Here is a 19,858-nt window from a genome sequence, read left to right as displayed (position 1 = left end):
CGCACCCTGATGCCGGAGGCAACTCACTTGCGCTACGAATTGCCCAAATAAAATCGTATCCTACGCTTGCGATACGTGCGCAGAATTGTGCGCGCTGCAGAATCGGTCGTTTACTGTTTAATAATAATGCAATTTGTAACACGTGCAAATTTGCGGACGGAACGGCTGCAACTCGGCGGCAATTTATACAAATTGCACGTTAATATGTAATGCTGTAACTGTTGTTATACCGAGGCTCATGGAGGGAAGAAAGATTTTGCATGTCTAATAGAGTATCAATTAGCGAAGGACAATTCCGCTAACCCGTTCTTGAAACGATTACCAAATGTGCGAAACGTATCAAATGGATAAAAGCTGAGCAGCGCTGTCGAAGAAGCATTTGGAGCAGAGCGCGAAGAGCTGAACCCTGCTGCTGTGTTCAGCGCCACTGGCTTGTGAATATTTAAGGCAGCGGGTGGACACATTGCCAGAGAATCTCTTCTGTCTGCGGGGCATGAATGGAGGTGGTGAGGGTTGTGGGGTTAGTGGCGAGGGGGGCGGTGAGGTGGCAGCTGGCCACGTGTGTGCTCTCGTCTGGTTTCACGTTCTCACTGTGCCGTTGGCGCACAGCGCTTGGCAGTGTTGACAATCGTGGCTGTGTGCATGGCTCCGTCTCTATGCACGCGTGTTCACGTGTGTTCACGTGCGGAGTGGAAGTGGAGCGGTTAGCGCGCTGCGCTACGAGGCCGGCGACTCGAGTTTGATTCCCGCTCACGGCCACCAACAGCGGTGACAAACATCTCAACTGGTCTTAGGCCCTCCCCTACGTCGACTCAGCCTCAAATGAGTACCTGCTGTGGTGTGTAGTAATCAACGCCACTAGGGAGACAAAGGTGGCCAGGAGTGGTGTTGGCCACCGACCCCCTCGTGTGCCATGTCGGCCTTCATAGGTGCTCACTAACCGCACTTGCCCCAACAGTCTGTAAAGGCTATATGGGGATATTTGACTTTGTGCATGTGTGTATGTGTTCACATTGAGATTGGTAACATTGCGGTTAACGCGCTGCGCTACATACCCGGCGACCCGAGTTCGATTCCCGCTCACAGTCAACACCAGCGACGCATATCTGAACTGGTCTAAGGGCCTCCCCTAGGTCGACTCGACCTCTAATGAGTACCTGATGCGATGTGGTGCTGGCCACCCACCCCTTCGTGTACCTTGCTGGCCTTCATAGTTGCTCACAAACAGCACTTTCCCCAAAAATCTGCGAAGCTAAATGAGGATCTTTTTTCTATGTTTTGTCTGTGCTTCTAATGCACATGGTGACATTTCGGTGAATGGGTCTACTTCATAGCATGCTCGCTGCCATAAAGAATGGCCATTGGCCCGACATGTCAAATATGATGTTTCCTCTTTCGGGCAGGATGGGTTTTTTTTTATTTATTACGTGTGTTAGTGCACCACTGCCAATTCAGTATCACGAACATTCCTTTGGCTTAATGCACGTGCTGCACCAGTCTATCTGGTTGTGTGCTTCTATGTGTGTCTCTTCGACCAAATATGCCTACGCATGTCATAGCGTGTGCGCCCGTGTGCTATATTTGGGGAGCGACGGTGTATAGCGATAAGGGCGTTGCGCTGCAAACCCAGAAAGTTGAGTTAAATTTTCCCAGCCACGGATGTAAAAAAAGACAATGAGTTATGTATATCTGCTTAACTTTTTTCGCACCGTATGCACCGTGCTAATCGAAGGTGCGGAGAGGGACAACACATAAACCCCAAAAAGCAGTTCTAAAGAAATGAGTTTTCAATCCAAATGATGATTTAAAAGTGCATCGCTCCAGTGGCTTCCTGACATCGAAAGGAAGAGCGTTCCAGACGGCCGCAGAAGCGCATCTGAAAGCGCGCGATGCGGTGACCGCCTTTGTTCGATGGTTATAGTTTGCGCGATGGGGGTTTATGCTCCTTGACTAGATCAACGAGGTATTGTGGTTTGTTTGAGTGCGACCTTACGATGTGTTCGTTCGGCAACCAGAAGCCAATGCCTCTGGGCGGGCGTGGTGCTCACCACACCACCCACGACTACCTTCGTGATCCATGCCAGCCACGGATTGCTTGCTGACAAGCATTTTCCCCAACAGAATCTGTGGCAACACAGGGAACGATGGGTCGGGAGGCGGTCTTTGTACCCACAGAGTGTTCTTGTCATTGTGTTTGTGCGCCGTGTGTGTGCGTGTCAACGTTTGCATGGTTGACTGAATGTGTCCGTGCTCCTCTTGTGTAATTTGAATGTAGGGAAGTGGTCACGTCGTGGTTGCGCCGATGACAAAATGAAGTGCATTGCGCCAGGTATCGAAAGCTAAGCAGCGTCGAGCCTGGAGAGTCCTTGCATGGGCGACCGCCACATATAGGACGGGCGTTATACGATTCATAATTGGTTTTATTTGGGTTGGATCGTGCAAATATGAATATCAATTTGTAACTAAAAGCCTCCAACACCCGACAGAGCCAATCAAATCAAGTTGTCACGCCGGCAAACGTGCAAATTGACTTTGGTTTTTCGGCAACCCATCATGTTTAATACACGTTTTGTTGGAAATTACGTCCAGCATCATCACATGTTAACAGCATCATCACATGTTAACAGCATCATCACATGTCAACAGCATCATCACATGTCAACAGCATCATCACATGTTAACAGCATCATCACATGTCAACAGCATCATCACATGTCAACAGCATCATCACATGTTAACAGCATCATCACATGTCAACAGCATCATCACATGTCAACAGCATCATCACATGTTAACAGCATCATCACATGTCAACAGCATCATCACATGTCAACAGCATCATCACATGTCAACAGCATCATCACATGTTAACAGCATCATCACATGTTAACAGCATCATCAGGTTGCCGCGGTGGCGAGATGTTAACTACCTCGCCTGGTATACAGGAGGTCGAGCGTTCGATCTCAACCCTGACGCCTGCTGCTGTATATATGGAGTTTGCGTGTCTCTCTCCCCGTGGTCACGGTGGATTTTTCTCCGAGTCCTCCGGGTTTTCCCTGCACATTTAGAAACGTGTGCTGGAAGAAATCTCCACGTGATAAGCGATGTCATTTGTGGCCAGGTCGCGTTCTGAAAAAGAGCGATGGAGCTCAGGGGGACCCCTTGCCTGGTATTTTTGTTATATATATTAAAGTTTTTTTGCACGTGTTAACATCATCATGAGATGCTGCAGGGCTACGTTTGCGAGTAGCAGAATCGCAGTGAGACGATATCCATTGCCCGTGGTGGTCCGAGCTCCGTATTGTGAACCCGTCTCGGCCTTCAATGAGTACCTGGTGCGGTGGGCAACCAGCAGCGCTGTGGTGGGAGACAAATAAGTAATATGGCAGAACTCCACGACTCCATGAAGTGGCCCCGAAGCTTGCCATAACGTAAGGAACCATGGCCAATTACAGCCAACGTCAGTTGACCGTGGACAATTAGACCCAAGCCGAAACGTAACATATAAAATTAATGTTTTTTTATGATAGAATATAGTATTGTCATCAGTATGACATAAGTATACAAAGTTTGCAGTCGATACCACATTGGGAAGTGGGTTAAAATTGAGTTACAAGATTTGAGGATACGACAACAACAACAATAGACAGAGCGAGTTAACAAAAAAGCGTGTTAAAGGGTGGCCCTGTGCGTGGTGCTCACCACATCCACAGTGTGCCGTGCCCACACGATGTGGCACCTCCGATTTTAGCACGGTTGGCTACGTACGGCGCGAAAGAAATTCAACAGTCATACATACAGCCTGAATAGGCACTCACTAACGACGCTTGCCCCAACGGTCTGTTAAAGGCAATACGGGGGATCTTTGTCTTTGTGTTTGTCCCACGTGTCTGTGTGTTCTTTTGACTGTCCGTGGTCCCCTTTGTTTTTGCTGTGCATTCATTTATTTACTTGCTCAATCACCCGTTCATTAATGTGTTTACTTATTGACGTTTGGCTCTTCCAGGCATGGGTATTTGTTGGCACAGATTAAAGCGGTTCTGCCGTACAGTGATGCTGTAGTGGGAATGAGACTTAACGAATACGTCACGTTGTCATAACATCTTTTGAACCGCGTAAAATTTGTTTCGTGATGATGTGGTGCATAGTTTTTCAATACCGAAAATGGAAATGCAATAAAATATTACGTGGAACTGAAATTAACTGGCATTTGAAAGAAATCGCATTTTGTAAGTGCTCCAGTGACTATTTGAAAGAAAGCTTTGTATTGTACCGTATTTTATTTAATCATATACAATATATACATCTAAACTTATTTTAAAACGTCTTGCGTTGGTATTGCACCCATATCCTAATTAAATATGTCTGGGGAATAGTTTCTGTTTTATCCTCGGGATACTATCTCATAGCAGCCTGTCACTGTTAACTATATCAAGTAATACAAATAAAATGTCAGGAATTGCGTTTGCAGTGGCATCAGCAGCATCGGCTGAAAACTCCACTCCCGTTGTCATGAACACCTTTTAATTTATCACTGAAATACTTTTCCCGGTCATAGATGAACGAGAGTAGGTTATTTAAATAGCAGCTACAGTCAAAGCGAGATAGATTTACTGGATGTGGTGTGCCAGGTGCATAAATTATTTCTGGGTCACCCAACTCGGACAGACTGGTTCAGGACATCTCATAGGTCGACACAGCCTTAAATGAGCAACTGGTGCAATGTGTCTAAATGTATGTTAAACTTCTTTTGCACCATACTTACTCAAACAGTGCTAATCGAAGGTGCGGGAGGAGAATAAACTGAATACAAAAAGCGGTTCTTAAGAATTGAGTTTTCAATAAACGTAAAAAAAAAATCATAGCTCCAGTGGCTTCCTAATATCGGACAGAAGAGCGTTCCAGATGGCCGCAGAAGCGCATCTGAAAGCGCCGCGCGATGCAGTGACTGTATTTGTTCGATGGCCAGCCAAAATCCGCTGCGAGGATGACCGGGGTTCGTGTGATGATTTTTATGCTCCTTGACGAGATGAACAGGCGCGATGGCTGCTGGTATTTGTCGAGAGGAGGATGGATGAGTGCTTGATATGTTGGCTTATCTTGGACAAAGTCAATCATGGAACAGGTTGTTCTAAACCTCAACTTGAAGCCTCGCTATGCTTCGGCCCTCCACTACCCGGTCACTTTGACCTCTTCAAGTTTATTTCGAAACGTGCATTTAGAGTGTTTGGCTGATATAAAGTTCCACATGACGATACGCCACTTTGTTGAGCTGTCATTTATTGCCGGGTCGCTTCTGAAAAACAACTCTATAAGCTGGGTGGGGACCTTACCTGATCAAATAAAAAATAGTTTAGTTTATAATTTGGGTTTTACCCCAAATGAATTAATCAAAGCTACGGTGCACATGAATAAAATAAGTCTATATAAGTATTTGTCCACCACAAATCCACTGGTCACTACCTCCCCCCCCCATAGTGGTGGTATAACAGTATTAACTATTTCTGGTCAGGCTATGCAACCTTCATTGTAAGTACCCTACATAGATTTCGATTTAAAGCTTTCGTGACTGCAGGGATTCATCTTCTTGGTTCTTTCGGTAAAGTCACGTAGAAGGGAAGTAATAAAATAATACAAATAAAACATAATAAAATAATTCTCACGACGTTTCGGCCACAACGCAAGCAGCCGTCCTCAGGTGAAGACCAGGACATTCAGACGCTGTCTCCCCGACAGACCTGTTCTTCACCTGAGGATGGCTGCTTGCGTTGTGGCCGAAACGTCGTGAGAATTATTTTATTATGTTTTATTTATTTTATTTTATTACTTCCCTTCTACGTGACTTTACCGAAAGAACCAAGAAGAAGGTACCCTACATAGGTTCCTGGCTCTTTCCCAACAGAATTGAGCCGTCGCTTGGCTCTCGCCAAAATGACTGAAGGGCTATGACTGACAGAGCAAGTCTGTTGTCTCTATAGAGAATCACCAATATGCAGCTTTGTGTAGTTTAAGGTCTAGCAAAGTTTCAGCCGTGCATTCACTTCTCAAGCAACTGCTGGCATAAGAGGGGGCTCTAGAACCCATCCTCCTCCACCCTGGACAGATGTCTTGGTGTCAGTGGGATTACTCGCACCGTATTCCACCACACGCGATCTGCAAATTGACTAACTGTGGTGTGCCCATGCCTACTGCAGCTTGTGCATATACATGTATGGATGCCAATGTGGATGGGATGGTAACAAGTCTTGTGTCTTCTACAGGATTTGGAGCTGGTTTATTATTTTCTACACGGCTTGGAGTCTCTGTCCCACCTCCGTGAGCATCAACTTCGGTGAGTGTGCATCATTATTGTTATCATGAAAATCATCATCATGACCATCATCATCATGACCATCATCATCTTGAACATCACCATCATCATCATTATTATCATGAAAATCATAACCATGACCATCATCATCTTGAACATCATCACCATCATCATTATCATGAAAATCATCACCATGACCAACAGTCTGCATCAACAGCAGGCCATGCTTTCCCACCTGACAGACGCTTGTGTTGCGCCCGAAACGTCGTGATTTATTTTATTTTTATACCTACGTGACTTTAACCGAAATAACCAAATAGTATATTGTCTCACCTGATGACGGTCGCTTGTGTTGCGATCGAAACGTCGTGATCTATTTTTTCTTTCTACCTACGTGACTTTACTGAAAGAACCAAAGAGTATGGATTCCTGCAGTCACGAAAGCTTCAAATCCAGATTAATATCAGAGTAGATACAGTAAGTTAGCAGGAATGCCGTGTTAATGTAATAATATAGCGTGTAAATATGAATGGTTTACACAATGTTGTTCAGCAAACACCACTACAATGCAATTATTTTGCACTTCGTTTAATTAGAAAGTAGGGTTATCTGAATCTAAAAAGCAATAACGCAAAGCATTGTTGTTACATGCTGCCCTCTTCTGGACAAAGTATATTTGTGTCGTTAAACTGTCTAAATTCTCAAAGCTTTGCAAACTATTTGGTGACGGCTGCTGCTGTACAAACACAGGTGACCAACAATAACAACGTAGGTGAAAAATAAAAATTGAAAAAAAATCAATAAAAGTACATTAAATCACGACGTTTCGATTGCAACACAAGCAATCATCATCAGGTGTGAAAATCACAGCTAGAATTTGTATTTATTTTCTACCTACGTGACTTTACTGAAAGAACCAAAGAGTATGGATCCTTTCAGTCACGAAAAGATTCAAATCTAGAATCAACAATAACAACTCATCACTTGCACCAAGAACACTGTGGCCTTGAAAGGAAAAAAAAGATATACGTATACAATCGCCGACGTTGGCTCGAAGTTGCCACTGAAATAGCTTGAAGCCTGCACTCTGAAGTGCTGCTGGGGTTTATTGGTGTGTCTGTATGCCAGAAGGTGGCTGTTGGCGTGTCCATGCATCCGTCCATTCGTTATCATGCATTCTTAGCCAAAACGATGCACAGATTTGCGTGCGTAAGAATCAGCGGATTTTTTTTCATACGCGTTGACCACTCCAGCCACGAGAGGCCGCTTACATTCGGCAACGCGTCATTGAATCCACCTTTTGAATCGCGCAGTGAAATCCCGACACTACACCTCCCCCCTCCTTTGCGAATTGCAGCAGCGCAGAGAGAATTCGCGACGGCTCTGCCAAGCGCTGATTCGGGGTCACCGATGTTTGATATTTTTCAGTCCAGACCCACGGTGTCATTCCGCGCACGATTAAACCCGAGTCTGATCGGGTTCTCTCTGGTTGTTGGTGAGCCGTCCATAAATGACGTCACGCACCTAGGGGGGAGGGGGGGTCAGACATTTGTGACGATGTTTGACGATGGGGGGGGGTTGAGAAATGTGACGTCACATCAAAATGCGCAACTTTAAATACATATAGACAACACGTTCTACTTAATCAAATATACTTTTAAATAAATGTTTTCTCCTACAACATCAGAGTGCAGGGCCACATTAAATACGCACTACAATGACAATAGTTTAAAGCGATTTGAAGCATGTTTTTTTTTTTTGGGGGGGGGGGGGGGGATAGAGCTTTGTGACGTCATATTTGAGGGCGGGTCTGACTTTTTGTGACGCCATGTGACAAAGGGGGGGGGGGGGGGTCAAAAATCGTCCAAAATCGCGTGACGTCATTTATGGTGGACGGCCCCTGGGTCTTGGCCCGATCACCAACGACTGCGTTGAAATGACCGTCGTCTCGAGCGTGGCTTTTCGTCGAGTTCAGGGTAGGGCTGAACGATCTGGGGAAACTATCTAATTGCGATTTTTCTGACAGATATTGCGATTTGATTTGATTTGTGATTACATTTTTTAAAAGTCAAGCTTCAGTTCAATATTCACTGTGTAATAGAGTAAACACATGTGATGGAGCATTACCACATGATACCATCAAAATATGAACAGCTCTATGTATTCTAATGCAAGGACGAGAACTTACAATCTACGAATTGCTTCCAATATGTATTTAGTAAAAAAAAAACTTGAAATAGAACAATCAAACATATAACAATTGTTAAGTTAAATAAAGTTATAATAATCAAAAATAAAACCATTCGAATAAGAAATTAATAGGACTTTTCAAATCGCCAAAAATCGCAGCCATTGCGATTTGCTAATCGCATTGTTTCAAATTGCGATTTCAATTTGAAATCGATTCATCGTTCATCCCTAGTTCAGGGCTGCCTCGGAGCAAACGAGGAGCGGAATGACCACCAGAGGGCGCCGTTTATTGATAAATCTCGAGGCCCGCAGACGTTTCTCCCAAGAGTACCGTAGTTAGTTCCGCGGTGTCATCTTCAGCGGGCACCATACCCCAGTGACGTCAGCAGGTGAAACACAAAATGTGATTCACAGAAAGCTCACTGTCCACGAATCATCGGTGGGTGATGTATTGTCTCGCTACATGCCACCGATAATAACATTGTAGTGCATTTGTGAGCACTTGTTTAGTTGTTGTTGCTTTTGAAATATGATGTCCGGCCTCACGAGGCCACTGCCCAGTAAGCATGCCAATGTTGGGTTGACGTTGGGTCGACGTTGGCATGTGGCTGGTTTGCTCGACGCTCCATGCTTACTGGGTTCACGTGTTCTCACAAAAGCTACAAAGCTTCAACCTCAATCGCGATGAAACTCGCCACAGAGCTTACCGACGCCGCTGTCCAGATGTGTATGGATTTTGGGCAGGGGCGGTTTATTCATTAGGGCGATTGGGCGACGCACCACCAATGTCATTCAACCACAGAGTCACGCTAGCCGTCACTGTGCCTCTGGATATAGTCCAATCAGCGTCATGCTACGTTCTGTGGAGTACCGCCTCTTTTTGGGCGATTTCCCTCCAGCTGAGAATCGCCCCGAGTGGCCCCATAGACTTACATTCAAAGATGTTTTTTTTCGAACGGGGGCGCTGCAATGCATTCTCTATGGCTTCCGGGAGGGCTCGCCCTAACGTGCTTACGTCATCATACGTGCTTACGTCATCATACGTAAGCACGTTTCATTCAACAATATAATTTGTCGCCACCTAGTGGAATCTTTAATAAAATAAACTTGAGTGGTTTGTTTTAATAGTGAGTATAGAAAAAAACAAGATGTATTGTAAGAGTCACTTTTTTTTTCATTAATATTAAAGAAGTGAAGTTGCCTTTACATGCTTAAGCTGTTAATTTATCCATTGCATGGGTGGACCTTATCCTTATCAATCATCCAGACATTTGCCCCCCCTGAGAGATTTTGCAGGAGCCGCCACTGATTTTGGGCAAGATTGGCATTGAAATACTTTTTTTAAAAAGCATGTTTCTACAGCAAGCATAAGTATTCGGTCTTTGTGACGTGATGAGTTGTCGTGATTATGGGTGAGGGTATGGCATTTATTGGGCTGCAGGCTTTACATGGACAAACTGACATACACTTACGTAGGAATCAAAACACAAGTTACTCGTATTTTAAACAAAGCCAAACTATTTATTATTTCACCAGGTAAAGCCCACTGAGCTGTTTAGCTCTTTTTCGGAAGCGACCTAGCCACAAATGATAGCTCAACAAAGTGGCTTATCACGTGGAAATTCATAGCAGCCAAATACTCTAAGCGCAGATTTCCTAAATGTGGAGGGGGAAACCGGAGGACCCGGAGCAAAATCCACGCTCCAATGGGGAGAACATACAAACTACAATATTCAGGCATCGGGGTTGGGATCGAACCCACGACCTCTTGCATACCAGGCGAGAGAGTTAACATCTCGCCACCGCGGCGCCATATTTATATGTATTGTGAGCATGATACTCATTCAACATTAATTACATTAATGTGGGGAAGAGCTCCTGCGGCCTGGTACATGGAGCGAAACGTCAGGCGTTACAAACCGAAAACATCAGAATAACTGTAATTTGTGTTAAACAGAAAGTGCAATTCTGCCCAATACCTACATAATGCAGGAAATAAGGTTTGAGAAATAAATTAATATATATTTCAAAAAGCATTGAACATTGTGGAGCATGAGGGCTTTAATGATTCAAATTAAATGAAAAGCACTTGCATTATCAGCTTCTGCAACGTCCACAGTTCACAATGACCAAATGAATGATTAAAATCTGTGAAATTAAATTTTCGAGCTAAATTGGGAATCAAAGCTAACAAAGCAATTTCCTGCATAACACGATTGCGCAAAATAGGAAGGTTCATTGTGGCTTTTTCTCTCTCTCGTAAATTCATCGTGACATTTGGTTGACTGCCCAAGGGTATTCTAAGCTGTGTTGCTACGTTGTTATATCCTGCATATGAAGGCAATCGGCGGCCTCTAGGCATGATAATGCCGATCCGAAGACAAAGGGCCTTTTGTGGCATCTCGCTCTACAATACCGCAACACGTTGGCTTGGCCCTTGAGCAACGCAACTTAACACATTGCCCTCCGCTGTCCTCGGTGCATCAATTCGGAGCCCTTTGTCAATCCGCTGCCGTGTCGGTTCCCTGGGGTTGTTTGACCATACTTCGCCACGCTGGTCAATGCGGCTTTGGTGAGCGTGGGGACAGAACTGGTTCGGATATCACTCGACGCTCAAGCTGGCCGTGATGGAGAATCGAACGCCGGTGGCCGGTGCATTAAGCTGACCACCGTGCCACCGCTTCAACCCAAGATGTTTGGAAGCTAAGAAGGTTTTGGGTCTGTTTAGACTCGATACCATGGGTGTTGTAAGCTTGGCCTGCAGATTGGTCATGAGGTGGCAGTAAAGCAATGCATCCTCGAAGCTCTGTGGTGTTTATCCGCTTGTGTTTGTGAATTTTCTCCAGGTATTTCGGGTTTTCCTTCCAGAATTGACTAAACGTCCCAATGCAGGAACCCTCCTGAAAAAGAGGCTTAATACTCAATGAGGCTTCCCTGGGTAATTGGGGAGGGCATTACTGTAAAGTGTTTCAACGCTCAATGTAACATTTGGCAGTACTCGACTTTATTGGTGGAGAGTCCACGTCTTATTGTGGGGACCAGTCTCACTGTTTAATGTCATAAATCCTGTCTTCCCACAAGATGGTATAAATTGTATCGACCCTCAATAGATGATTGGCTGAATTGACCCCCAACCGGAATTTGAACTTGGGCCCTTCCAATTCTAAGTAGATTGCGCAAACATCAGTACCACCTGGCCAGACTCATAACTTTGGGAGTAGATATTTGCCACGATTTATGGTTATAATTCCAACGCTTATGAAAGTATGAACTCCCCCGTAAAGCCTGACACAATGTTTGGAATGTTTTATTCGTGACCCCCTCCGAGTTACAAAACAAGTGTGTTCTTTTAACAAGCCTGAACTAATGAATAATAAAGCAATGTGCTATGTATACCCAGGTTAAAGACATGATGCACACAGTAAAAAATAAGAGGGTTTTGGCAGGACATGCCACGAGATGTGATCATGGATGATGGTCAAGAATAATGACAAAATAGTAGCCAAGGAATGGAACTCTTCGTGCAGAGTGTGGTTTAGAGATGAGGAGTATGGAGTGGGAATGTAAGCGGTAGAGAGGGAGTTTGCTCTTGGGCAGTGAATGTATGAGAGAGTATTGTTCTCAAGATTCAAGATCACGAGATCAAATATCAATCCAAGTCAACTTATCTAATAATCATCATCACTCTTGCAGGGTCAGTAAAACGGCACTTTGCTGAGGGTGTGCACCACGTATGAGACAATTGGTGGAAGAGAGATTTCTAGCCCTTTATCCCACCGGGGTCGATAAAACGAGTATTACTTTGGGGAAAGTCAACAGTGGTTGGTCTATGGACAGACTGACCCACGCCATAGGAATGTGGAATTTACCACCAATGGCCCCTGCCGTCGAACAGGATATGAGCAAAAAAAATCACTTCCACTTTGGACGTGACAACTTTGGAAGTCCGGTTTAAAAAGCATGCGTACAAGTTGTTTGCGTGTAAAATAAGTACTATTTAAAAATACTTTTTAAAAACACGCTTTAATGAAATGTACCGTACGAGTAATGGCAGAACTCTACGACTCCAGGAAGTGGCCCCGAGGCTTGCCATAACGTAAGGGACCGTGGTGATTTACAGCCAACGTGAGTTGAGCGTGGACAATTAGACCCAATCCGAAACATAAGATATAAAAAAAGATTGCTTAATTTTTTTTAAATGATAGAATATAGTATTGTCATGAGTATGACATAAGTATACCAAGTTTGCAGTCGATACGACATTAGGAAGTGGGTTACAATTGAGTTACAAGATTTGAGGATACGACAACAGACAGAGTTGAGGATACAAGAGACAAAGTGAGTTAAATGAAAGCGGGTAAAAAAGTAATATTAAAATATAGGGGCCCCTTCAATAAAATTCCATAAATGCTTTTGTTCCACATTCTTATCGTTAGAAGTTGCCCTTTATCAATGACTGTCACGTGAAGGCCATTCATCCATGTCTACCACATTTCTTGATACCATGGAGCTTCTTCTTCTTGGTTCTTTCGGTAAAGTCACGTAGAAGGGAAATAATAAAATAATAAAAAATTAACATAATAAAATACATTTCTCACGACGTTTTGGCCACAACGCAAGCAGCCGTCCTCAGGTGAAGAACAGGTTTGTCGGAAAGACAGCATTCGGAGGCTGTTCTTTTAATCACATTATTTTAAATCCGCTGTCTTTCCGACAGACCTGTTCTTCACCTGAGGACGGCTGCTTGCATTGTGGCCGAAACGTGAGAATTGTATTTTATTTTGTTTTATTTGTATCATTTTATTATTTCCCTTCTACGTGACTTTACCGAAAGAACCAAGAAGATGAATCCCTGCAGTCACGACAGCTTTAAATCGAAATTTAACCATGGAGCTTGTCGCATACAGAAAGCTCAAAAATGTGTCATTAACGCTCCAGCTTTAAAGGAAATATATATAATAGGCGACGTTCCGGGGAATAGCCAATCTTCATCGCACATTTTACATACGTGACTTTTTTGGGGATTTACAATGCTTTTAAACACCATTGCATCTCCAGCCACTGGGTTATAGCGGTGGAGTAACGATGCACTGATTCTCCGATTGAGACTAATTCTTCTGCCTTACAGTACATGCATCGTTTAGTGTACACAGGCGTCAGTGTTTCTTGTTTCATTTGCAGTCAAATACCTGACAAAACCATATCCCACACACATAAATATAATGTGTAGGGCTAAGCATAGACAGTCAAAATGTTCACTTATAAGACATACAAAGATCCCCCATACAGTCTTACCAGATAGTTGGGGCAAGTGCTGTTTGCGAGCACCTATAACGGCCGGCACAGCACACGCACGGCCGCCTTTTGTCTCCCAAGTGGAGATGTCTACACATCACGCCAGATACTCATTTGAGGCTGAGTCGACCTAGGGGAGGCCCAGGACCTGTTTGAATATTTGCCACTGTTATTGGTCATGAGCGGGAATCGAACTCGGGTCGCTGGGTTCGTAGCGCAGTGCGCTAACCGCTACACTACCGCTCCGCACTGATATAAGACTTACCCTGTTTCACAGTCACACACTTGTGTACACACGGCTAATAAAAACAATCACATTATTTTAAATCTGCCATGATGTTAGGTGGGGTTGACTCTAACGTTAATTAGCATAAATTACTTGCGTAAATTTGCCCTTGTGTGTTGCTACCATGCATGTGAGTTGCTTTGGCAAAAGGCAGTCGTACAGTAACTGTATTGAATTCGGCACGGTTTCATATTTGCAAGCGATTTCAGTTGAAATGCATTTAAAAAATTTTTTTTATATAGGCTAATTTAACAATAATAGTACAGATTAATCCTGGAAATTGCAATTTTTTTGCTTTGATAATTCAGTGGTGTTTTTTTTTGGAGGAAATGACACCACAGTGATGCAGCCTTGTTAATAATAGTTAAAGTGTTCATTTGTTCATTATTCGTTTAAAATAATGTTGGCGCAGCATTTCACATCCCTTCCTTGCTTCAGTTTCACAGAGTTAATTACATTAAATATGGCCCCAACATCGAATTGCTGAGTTGCTTACTGAACTCGTATACGCTATTTATTTCCGGAATATAGGAAGGATTCCATGGACATTGTGGCCGTTATGAACTCCAATGGTCACCCAGTGAGAGCATTGTACGACACGAAGCTAAAGCAGAAGTATCCACTCTCGCTCATAATCAGTTGTGGAGCTTTACGGGTAAAAGCATCGCAAAAGCAGATTATTTGGTGGTGTGTTGGCAGTGGTGTGCAAGCACAAACAACTGAACACATTAATCAACAATAATGCGGCCTTAAAAGTAACACAAATATATAATCGTCCCAATGGCACTTATTCATGGTCCTTCTTCATAACACGTAACATAATTTGATATATTTATATAATCGTTTTATTGTATATGCTACGAAGAAGGGCTATAGCCCAAAATGTCACCGTAATTTCGATTTAAAGCTTTCGTGACTGCAGGGATTCATCTTCTTGGTTCTTTCGGTAAAGTCACGTAGAAGGGAAATAATAAAATAATAAAAATTAAACATTATAAAATAATTCTCACGACGTTTCGGCCACAACGCAAGCAGCCGTCCTCAGGTGAAGAACAGGTCTGTCAGAAAGACAACGTCTGAATGTATATTTATCCCCATTCAGACGCTGTCTTTACCGAAAGAACCAAGAAGATGTCACCGTAATATATAATTTTCCTTTTAAGGCCACCGTACTCTTGATGCATAAACAGAACTTTTCTGTCTTCAACTAGAAATAAAAACGTGTCTTACACCATCAGCCCATTGACTTTCCAGACCAATGTTATCAAGCAGGAAATGTTTACAAAAGGGAACGCTGGACTGGTTTCCACATTCTTGGTCTCATCAGCAGAGTCGGGCCTTCAACAGAAATGAATGGTGGGTTGCCTAAAGCGTAAAAGTTGCTGTTGGTTTAATGTTTGCATTTGTCCCGTTGCAGCTTATTGAGCCGAACTGCACACTACCAGAAGGTGGATGTCGGTTGCCTTGTGTTCTCGTAAGTATATTTATCGCACGCTAAATATAAACACAAGACATTGATAATTCCACAATGTCCAAGATTTTATTCATAGCGAATACACATTTATATGTACACACTCCGCTACACATCATCATCATCAGCCACAGTCTATCCTCTGCTGGATGAAGACCTCCCCGTATCGTCACATCGCCTCTTATGAACTTGCGATGCTAGAATGCATCTCACTCCTGCACTTGAGCTCCAGTAATATAATCCCAGGGCACAAGGGCCTCTTTATCCATACTGCAGTCACAGCCTTCATAATAATGTGAACTTCAACTTGTAGCACGCTGCACAGTATCCTCTCACTCTCGAAGAGACAGAAATAATTCGGGGCCACGATGGACCCACAGACAACGCGGGAAGGCAGCCACGCGGTAAGCCGGCGCCAACAATTGCCCAAGTTCTGCGCTCCCCTCTATATGAAGGTGTTAGCGGCCAGTTAATGAGTGTTTACATGTGGGAGGAAACCGGCGCACCCGGAGGAAACCTACACGTGCAAGGGGGAAACACTCGATCCCCATACAGACTGCACAAGTGGAGTCCACGTTTTTGCTGTGCCGCCATCTCCAGGCGAGCCAGGCAGGGTATGGCAGCTCGACGCACACAGAAAGCGAGTTTTACCAAATTTGTGCCATCTACCAACCCTTGTCACCACACTGCCGGATTACAGGCGTACACAGCCATCAACCCTTGCCACGACAGTGCCGGATTACAGGCGTACACAGCCTCCAACGTACAACTTGGGTTATGGTTATTTTACACTTTCCCCAGCGTACTATGGCGTTTTGTGCGTACAGCCCATTTTGTCTCTGTCGCGCGAGCGCCTCTCCCCGCGCCTCGTGGGCTGTGAGCAGTATTCGACCATACTTCACCACGCTGGTTATCGCGGGTTTGTTGAAGGTGGGGAGAGGGGAGTGCAGAATAGCAGTGGATTTTCTGCACTGCAACTCCGACTGCACACCTGCCTTTTTGTGCTTGGTGGTGGTCTCCCATCCCAAGCACTTCTCAGCTTCTGAGATCTGATGAGATCCATGGCGATTACGGCACAGCGATGGTCAACGAACCAAAATGTTCCCATACAATCTAAGTGTTCAACAGTATGCTCAAAACTTTCTTAAATGATAGTCAGGTATGCCTTTGTTGCAATACATCATGTAATGTTGGTTAACTCTGTGCGTTTTCACATAACATCTAAATATATCTTGATTTGAAGCTTTCGTGACTGCAGGAATCCATACTCTTTGTTTCTTTCGGTAAAGTCACGTAGGTAGAAATAAAATATATCACGACGCCTCGCTGGTTCAGCAGTTCCACTGCTCGATTATTTTTTCCGCCTGAGGACGACCGCTTGTGTTGCGATCGAAACGTCGTGAGATATTATTTGTTTTATTTTATTTTTCTACCTACGTGACTCTACCGAAAGAACCAAAGAGTATTTAAATATATATGATCTCATTGAGGTCAGTAGACAATCATCATTGTCACTTTCGTTCGTTATAGTTTTCGTTATTATAGTTATAAAGAAAACTGCATTTTGCCAATGCAGCATACAGTTAGAAGCAGGCAGACAAACGTACAAACAGCTGTACAGACGGCTGGATGCAGACATACATTGTAAATGTGATTATATGCATGCGTTCAAGGTAACGAGTTTTCTTCATTACAATGCCGTGCAACAGATAAGTTAACAGCTCACATACGCGCACCAACTTCTGCAGTGTAATTGGCGTGCGAACAGTGTTCCTGTCAGAGTTTCTGTTGTTATAATTTACATTTGCATACTGCTCTGTTTCTTTGTTTCGGGAAACCTTCTGGTAGAGTCCACATTCTTGCTTACCCGAAGTCCGGGCTTCAAGAGGTTTTTTTTTTGCTGTCTCTCTGCTCAACGTGAATGATGGCTTGGCCGGCCGGCTGTCCCGGGTAGGAATGAATAAGAAAACACACATACTCTCCATGATGACCGGCAACATTGATTGGTGAGCCATTTGTGTATGCAAGCCCCATTGCCAAGTTGCTGGATTTTGGCCAGGTGCGCCATGACTCACAGCCCAAATACATTCCTGCCTTGTGCCTGAGCCATAATTCCTGGGAGGTGTTTGTGAGGCAATCGCCCGCTGACATTTCACCTCTCTGTTTAGACTGAGCTTGTGCGAGCCGCGTAGCCGAGTGGCCTCTTGCCCAGCTATGCGCTGGCCTTAATAGGTGCTCTGTGTCAGCGAGCACCTATTTAAGGGCCAGTCGGTGAGACGCACACGAGGGGAGCCATTTGGCCTGCGTCACAAATGCCCGCCCCATGTGCTTTTGTCTCCACTGCGATGATGCCGATGATCTTTGCACTGAGCTCCCACATTAGGCTGAGTTGGGTTTGGATGCCAAAAATGCTGCTGGGTGCTGTGCGTAGATGGGAATTTGAATCCGGGCTGGGAGGGTTGATGGCATAGTGTGATGACCATTGCATAGACAAAGGCCTTCCGTATAGCCTTAACAGACTGTTGGGGTAAGTGCTGTTAGCGAGTAGCACCTATGAAGGTCGGCACGGCAATAGCTCACGCACTCATAGAGGCACACACCTGCACCCTGCAAAAACAGGCAACAGTTGCAACCAACCAACACCACGTGGTGGTGACGACACCAGAGCGCTTGTGCCAGGCTAGGTGCCCTTTAATACGTGCACACAAAGACACATGCGGCCTATGTAGACCGTTAGTGCAAGGGCTGTTAGTGACGACCTGTTAAGGGGTCGGTGTGGCGATCATCCATGCCCGGCCACCTTTGTTTCCCCAGTGCTGATATGTACACACGGCACTAAGCACCCATTTGAGACTGGGTCGACAAAGGGGTGGCCCAGGAGTGGTTCAGATAATCGCCACTGGGCTCAAAGCGCAAATGTGCCTAACACTCGGCTGCTGATCCACACATAAACATTGACACGTACACGCACGAGATAAAGATCCCCCGTGTAGCCTTAGCAGACTACTGGGGCAAGTGCTGTCAGCGAACGCCTCTGAAAACTGGCACGGCACACGAGGGGGTTGGTGGCCATCACCACGCCCGACCGCCTTTGTCTCCCAAGTGGTGATGTTTACACACCGCACCAAGTTCTCATTTGAGATTGAGTCTACTTAGGGAAGGCCCGGGACCGGTTCAGATAATCGTCACCGGTGTTGACCGTGAGCGGGAATCGAACTCGGGTTACGAGGTTCGTAGCGCGCTAACCGCTACGCTACCCGCTCCCCATACTGTGCCAGACACACACAGCACACACACACAGTCAGTGGCATTGGGCCCACATTCCATACATTCATCGAATTCTTTTGAGATTCCTGAATTGTTCCTTACACCTTCCCTGCGAGGCAGCAGAACTGTGCCATCAAGTTAGGCTAAAGGATTCTCTTAGCTGCATGTGCACGGCTTGCCAAATCCGGTGTAATGTGCGTAAACAGAGACCTCCACATGGCAAGTCGCACAAATGTGTCTCGCACTTGCCACGATGGCCCGATTCAGGCTTTTCTCGTTTATAATTATTATTCGCATCTCACGGGCTGGTGGTCTCTTTACTCCGAAATGGTTTTGGGTGGGCCCCTTGCGTTCCCCCCCCCTCCACTTCTGCATGATTACTTTATTATAATAGACTAGATAAAGTATCAATTAAAATTTTGTTCAGCACAGACTGTGCTGTTCCCTCCTCCGCTCTGTGTCTTAGGATGCCCCCCCCCCCCCCCGTTTAAACAAGGTGATGCTACAGGATTGAGTTAAGCTATAAATGATGCGATCTTGAAGTTGCTCACTTGGGTGTAATCTGAACGTAATTTAAGTGTAAAACGTCAACATTGTCATTATTTTTAAGTCTCATCATCACACATTAATCCTCTTCCCCCGTCAATAATCTTAGCCAGTGCTTTTATGTAATCGGTCTTTTAGGGGCCTCCACTTTGCAACTGGGATGTGAAAATAAATCGTTGGTTGTTAACATCATCGTCACACTGGAGAGAGAAGACTTTCTTTTCTCCCACACTTAGCTCCATGGCCGTCACACGTCTCCCAACGAAGTGTACAAAACATTCCAAAAGTGAGTTTCAGCAGCAATAATAGCGGCCTAAAAATAACTCCCAAATTTTATTTTCTTTGCCCGATAACTTTCTGAGTCGGACGCGCGAGCCAATTTTCGAAACTCTATCGCTTTAAAGTGCAGCGGTCGTAGCAAAAAAATTTGCCAAAGAAAAGTTTCCTGGGGCCACCAAAAATACTGATCTCACGCAGAATTACGGCACGTCA

General features: G+C 44.7%; 1 protein-coding gene across 9 annotated transcripts in view; it reads left to right on the top strand.

Annotated features, from left to right (window-relative positions):
* Positions 1–19,858, top strand: part of RAPGEF2 (Rap guanine nucleotide exchange factor 2) — a 213,960-nt gene that overhangs the window by 29,151 nt on the left and 164,951 nt on the right. For all 9 annotated transcript variants that reach the window (XM_078613489.1, XM_078613487.1, XM_078613488.1 and 6 more), the window contains exons 2-3: positions 6,262–6,332; positions 15,500–15,556. In XM_078613489.1, coding sequence (XP_078469615.1) covers positions 6,262–6,332; positions 15,500–15,556 — 128 coding nt within the window. The remainder of the gene's footprint in view (positions 1–6,261; positions 6,333–15,499; positions 15,557–19,858) is intronic.

The sequence above is a fragment of the Lampetra planeri genome, chromosome 41 (genome assembly GCF_965212315.1).
Source record: "Lampetra planeri chromosome 41, kcLamPlan1.2.h2, whole genome shotgun sequence".
In the NCBI taxonomy this organism is placed as follows: Eukaryota; Metazoa; Chordata; class Hyperoartia; order Petromyzontiformes; family Petromyzontidae; genus Lampetra; species Lampetra planeri.
The sequence above is the reverse complement of the archived record's forward strand: the minus strand, read 5'-3'. Positions and strand labels throughout refer to the sequence as shown.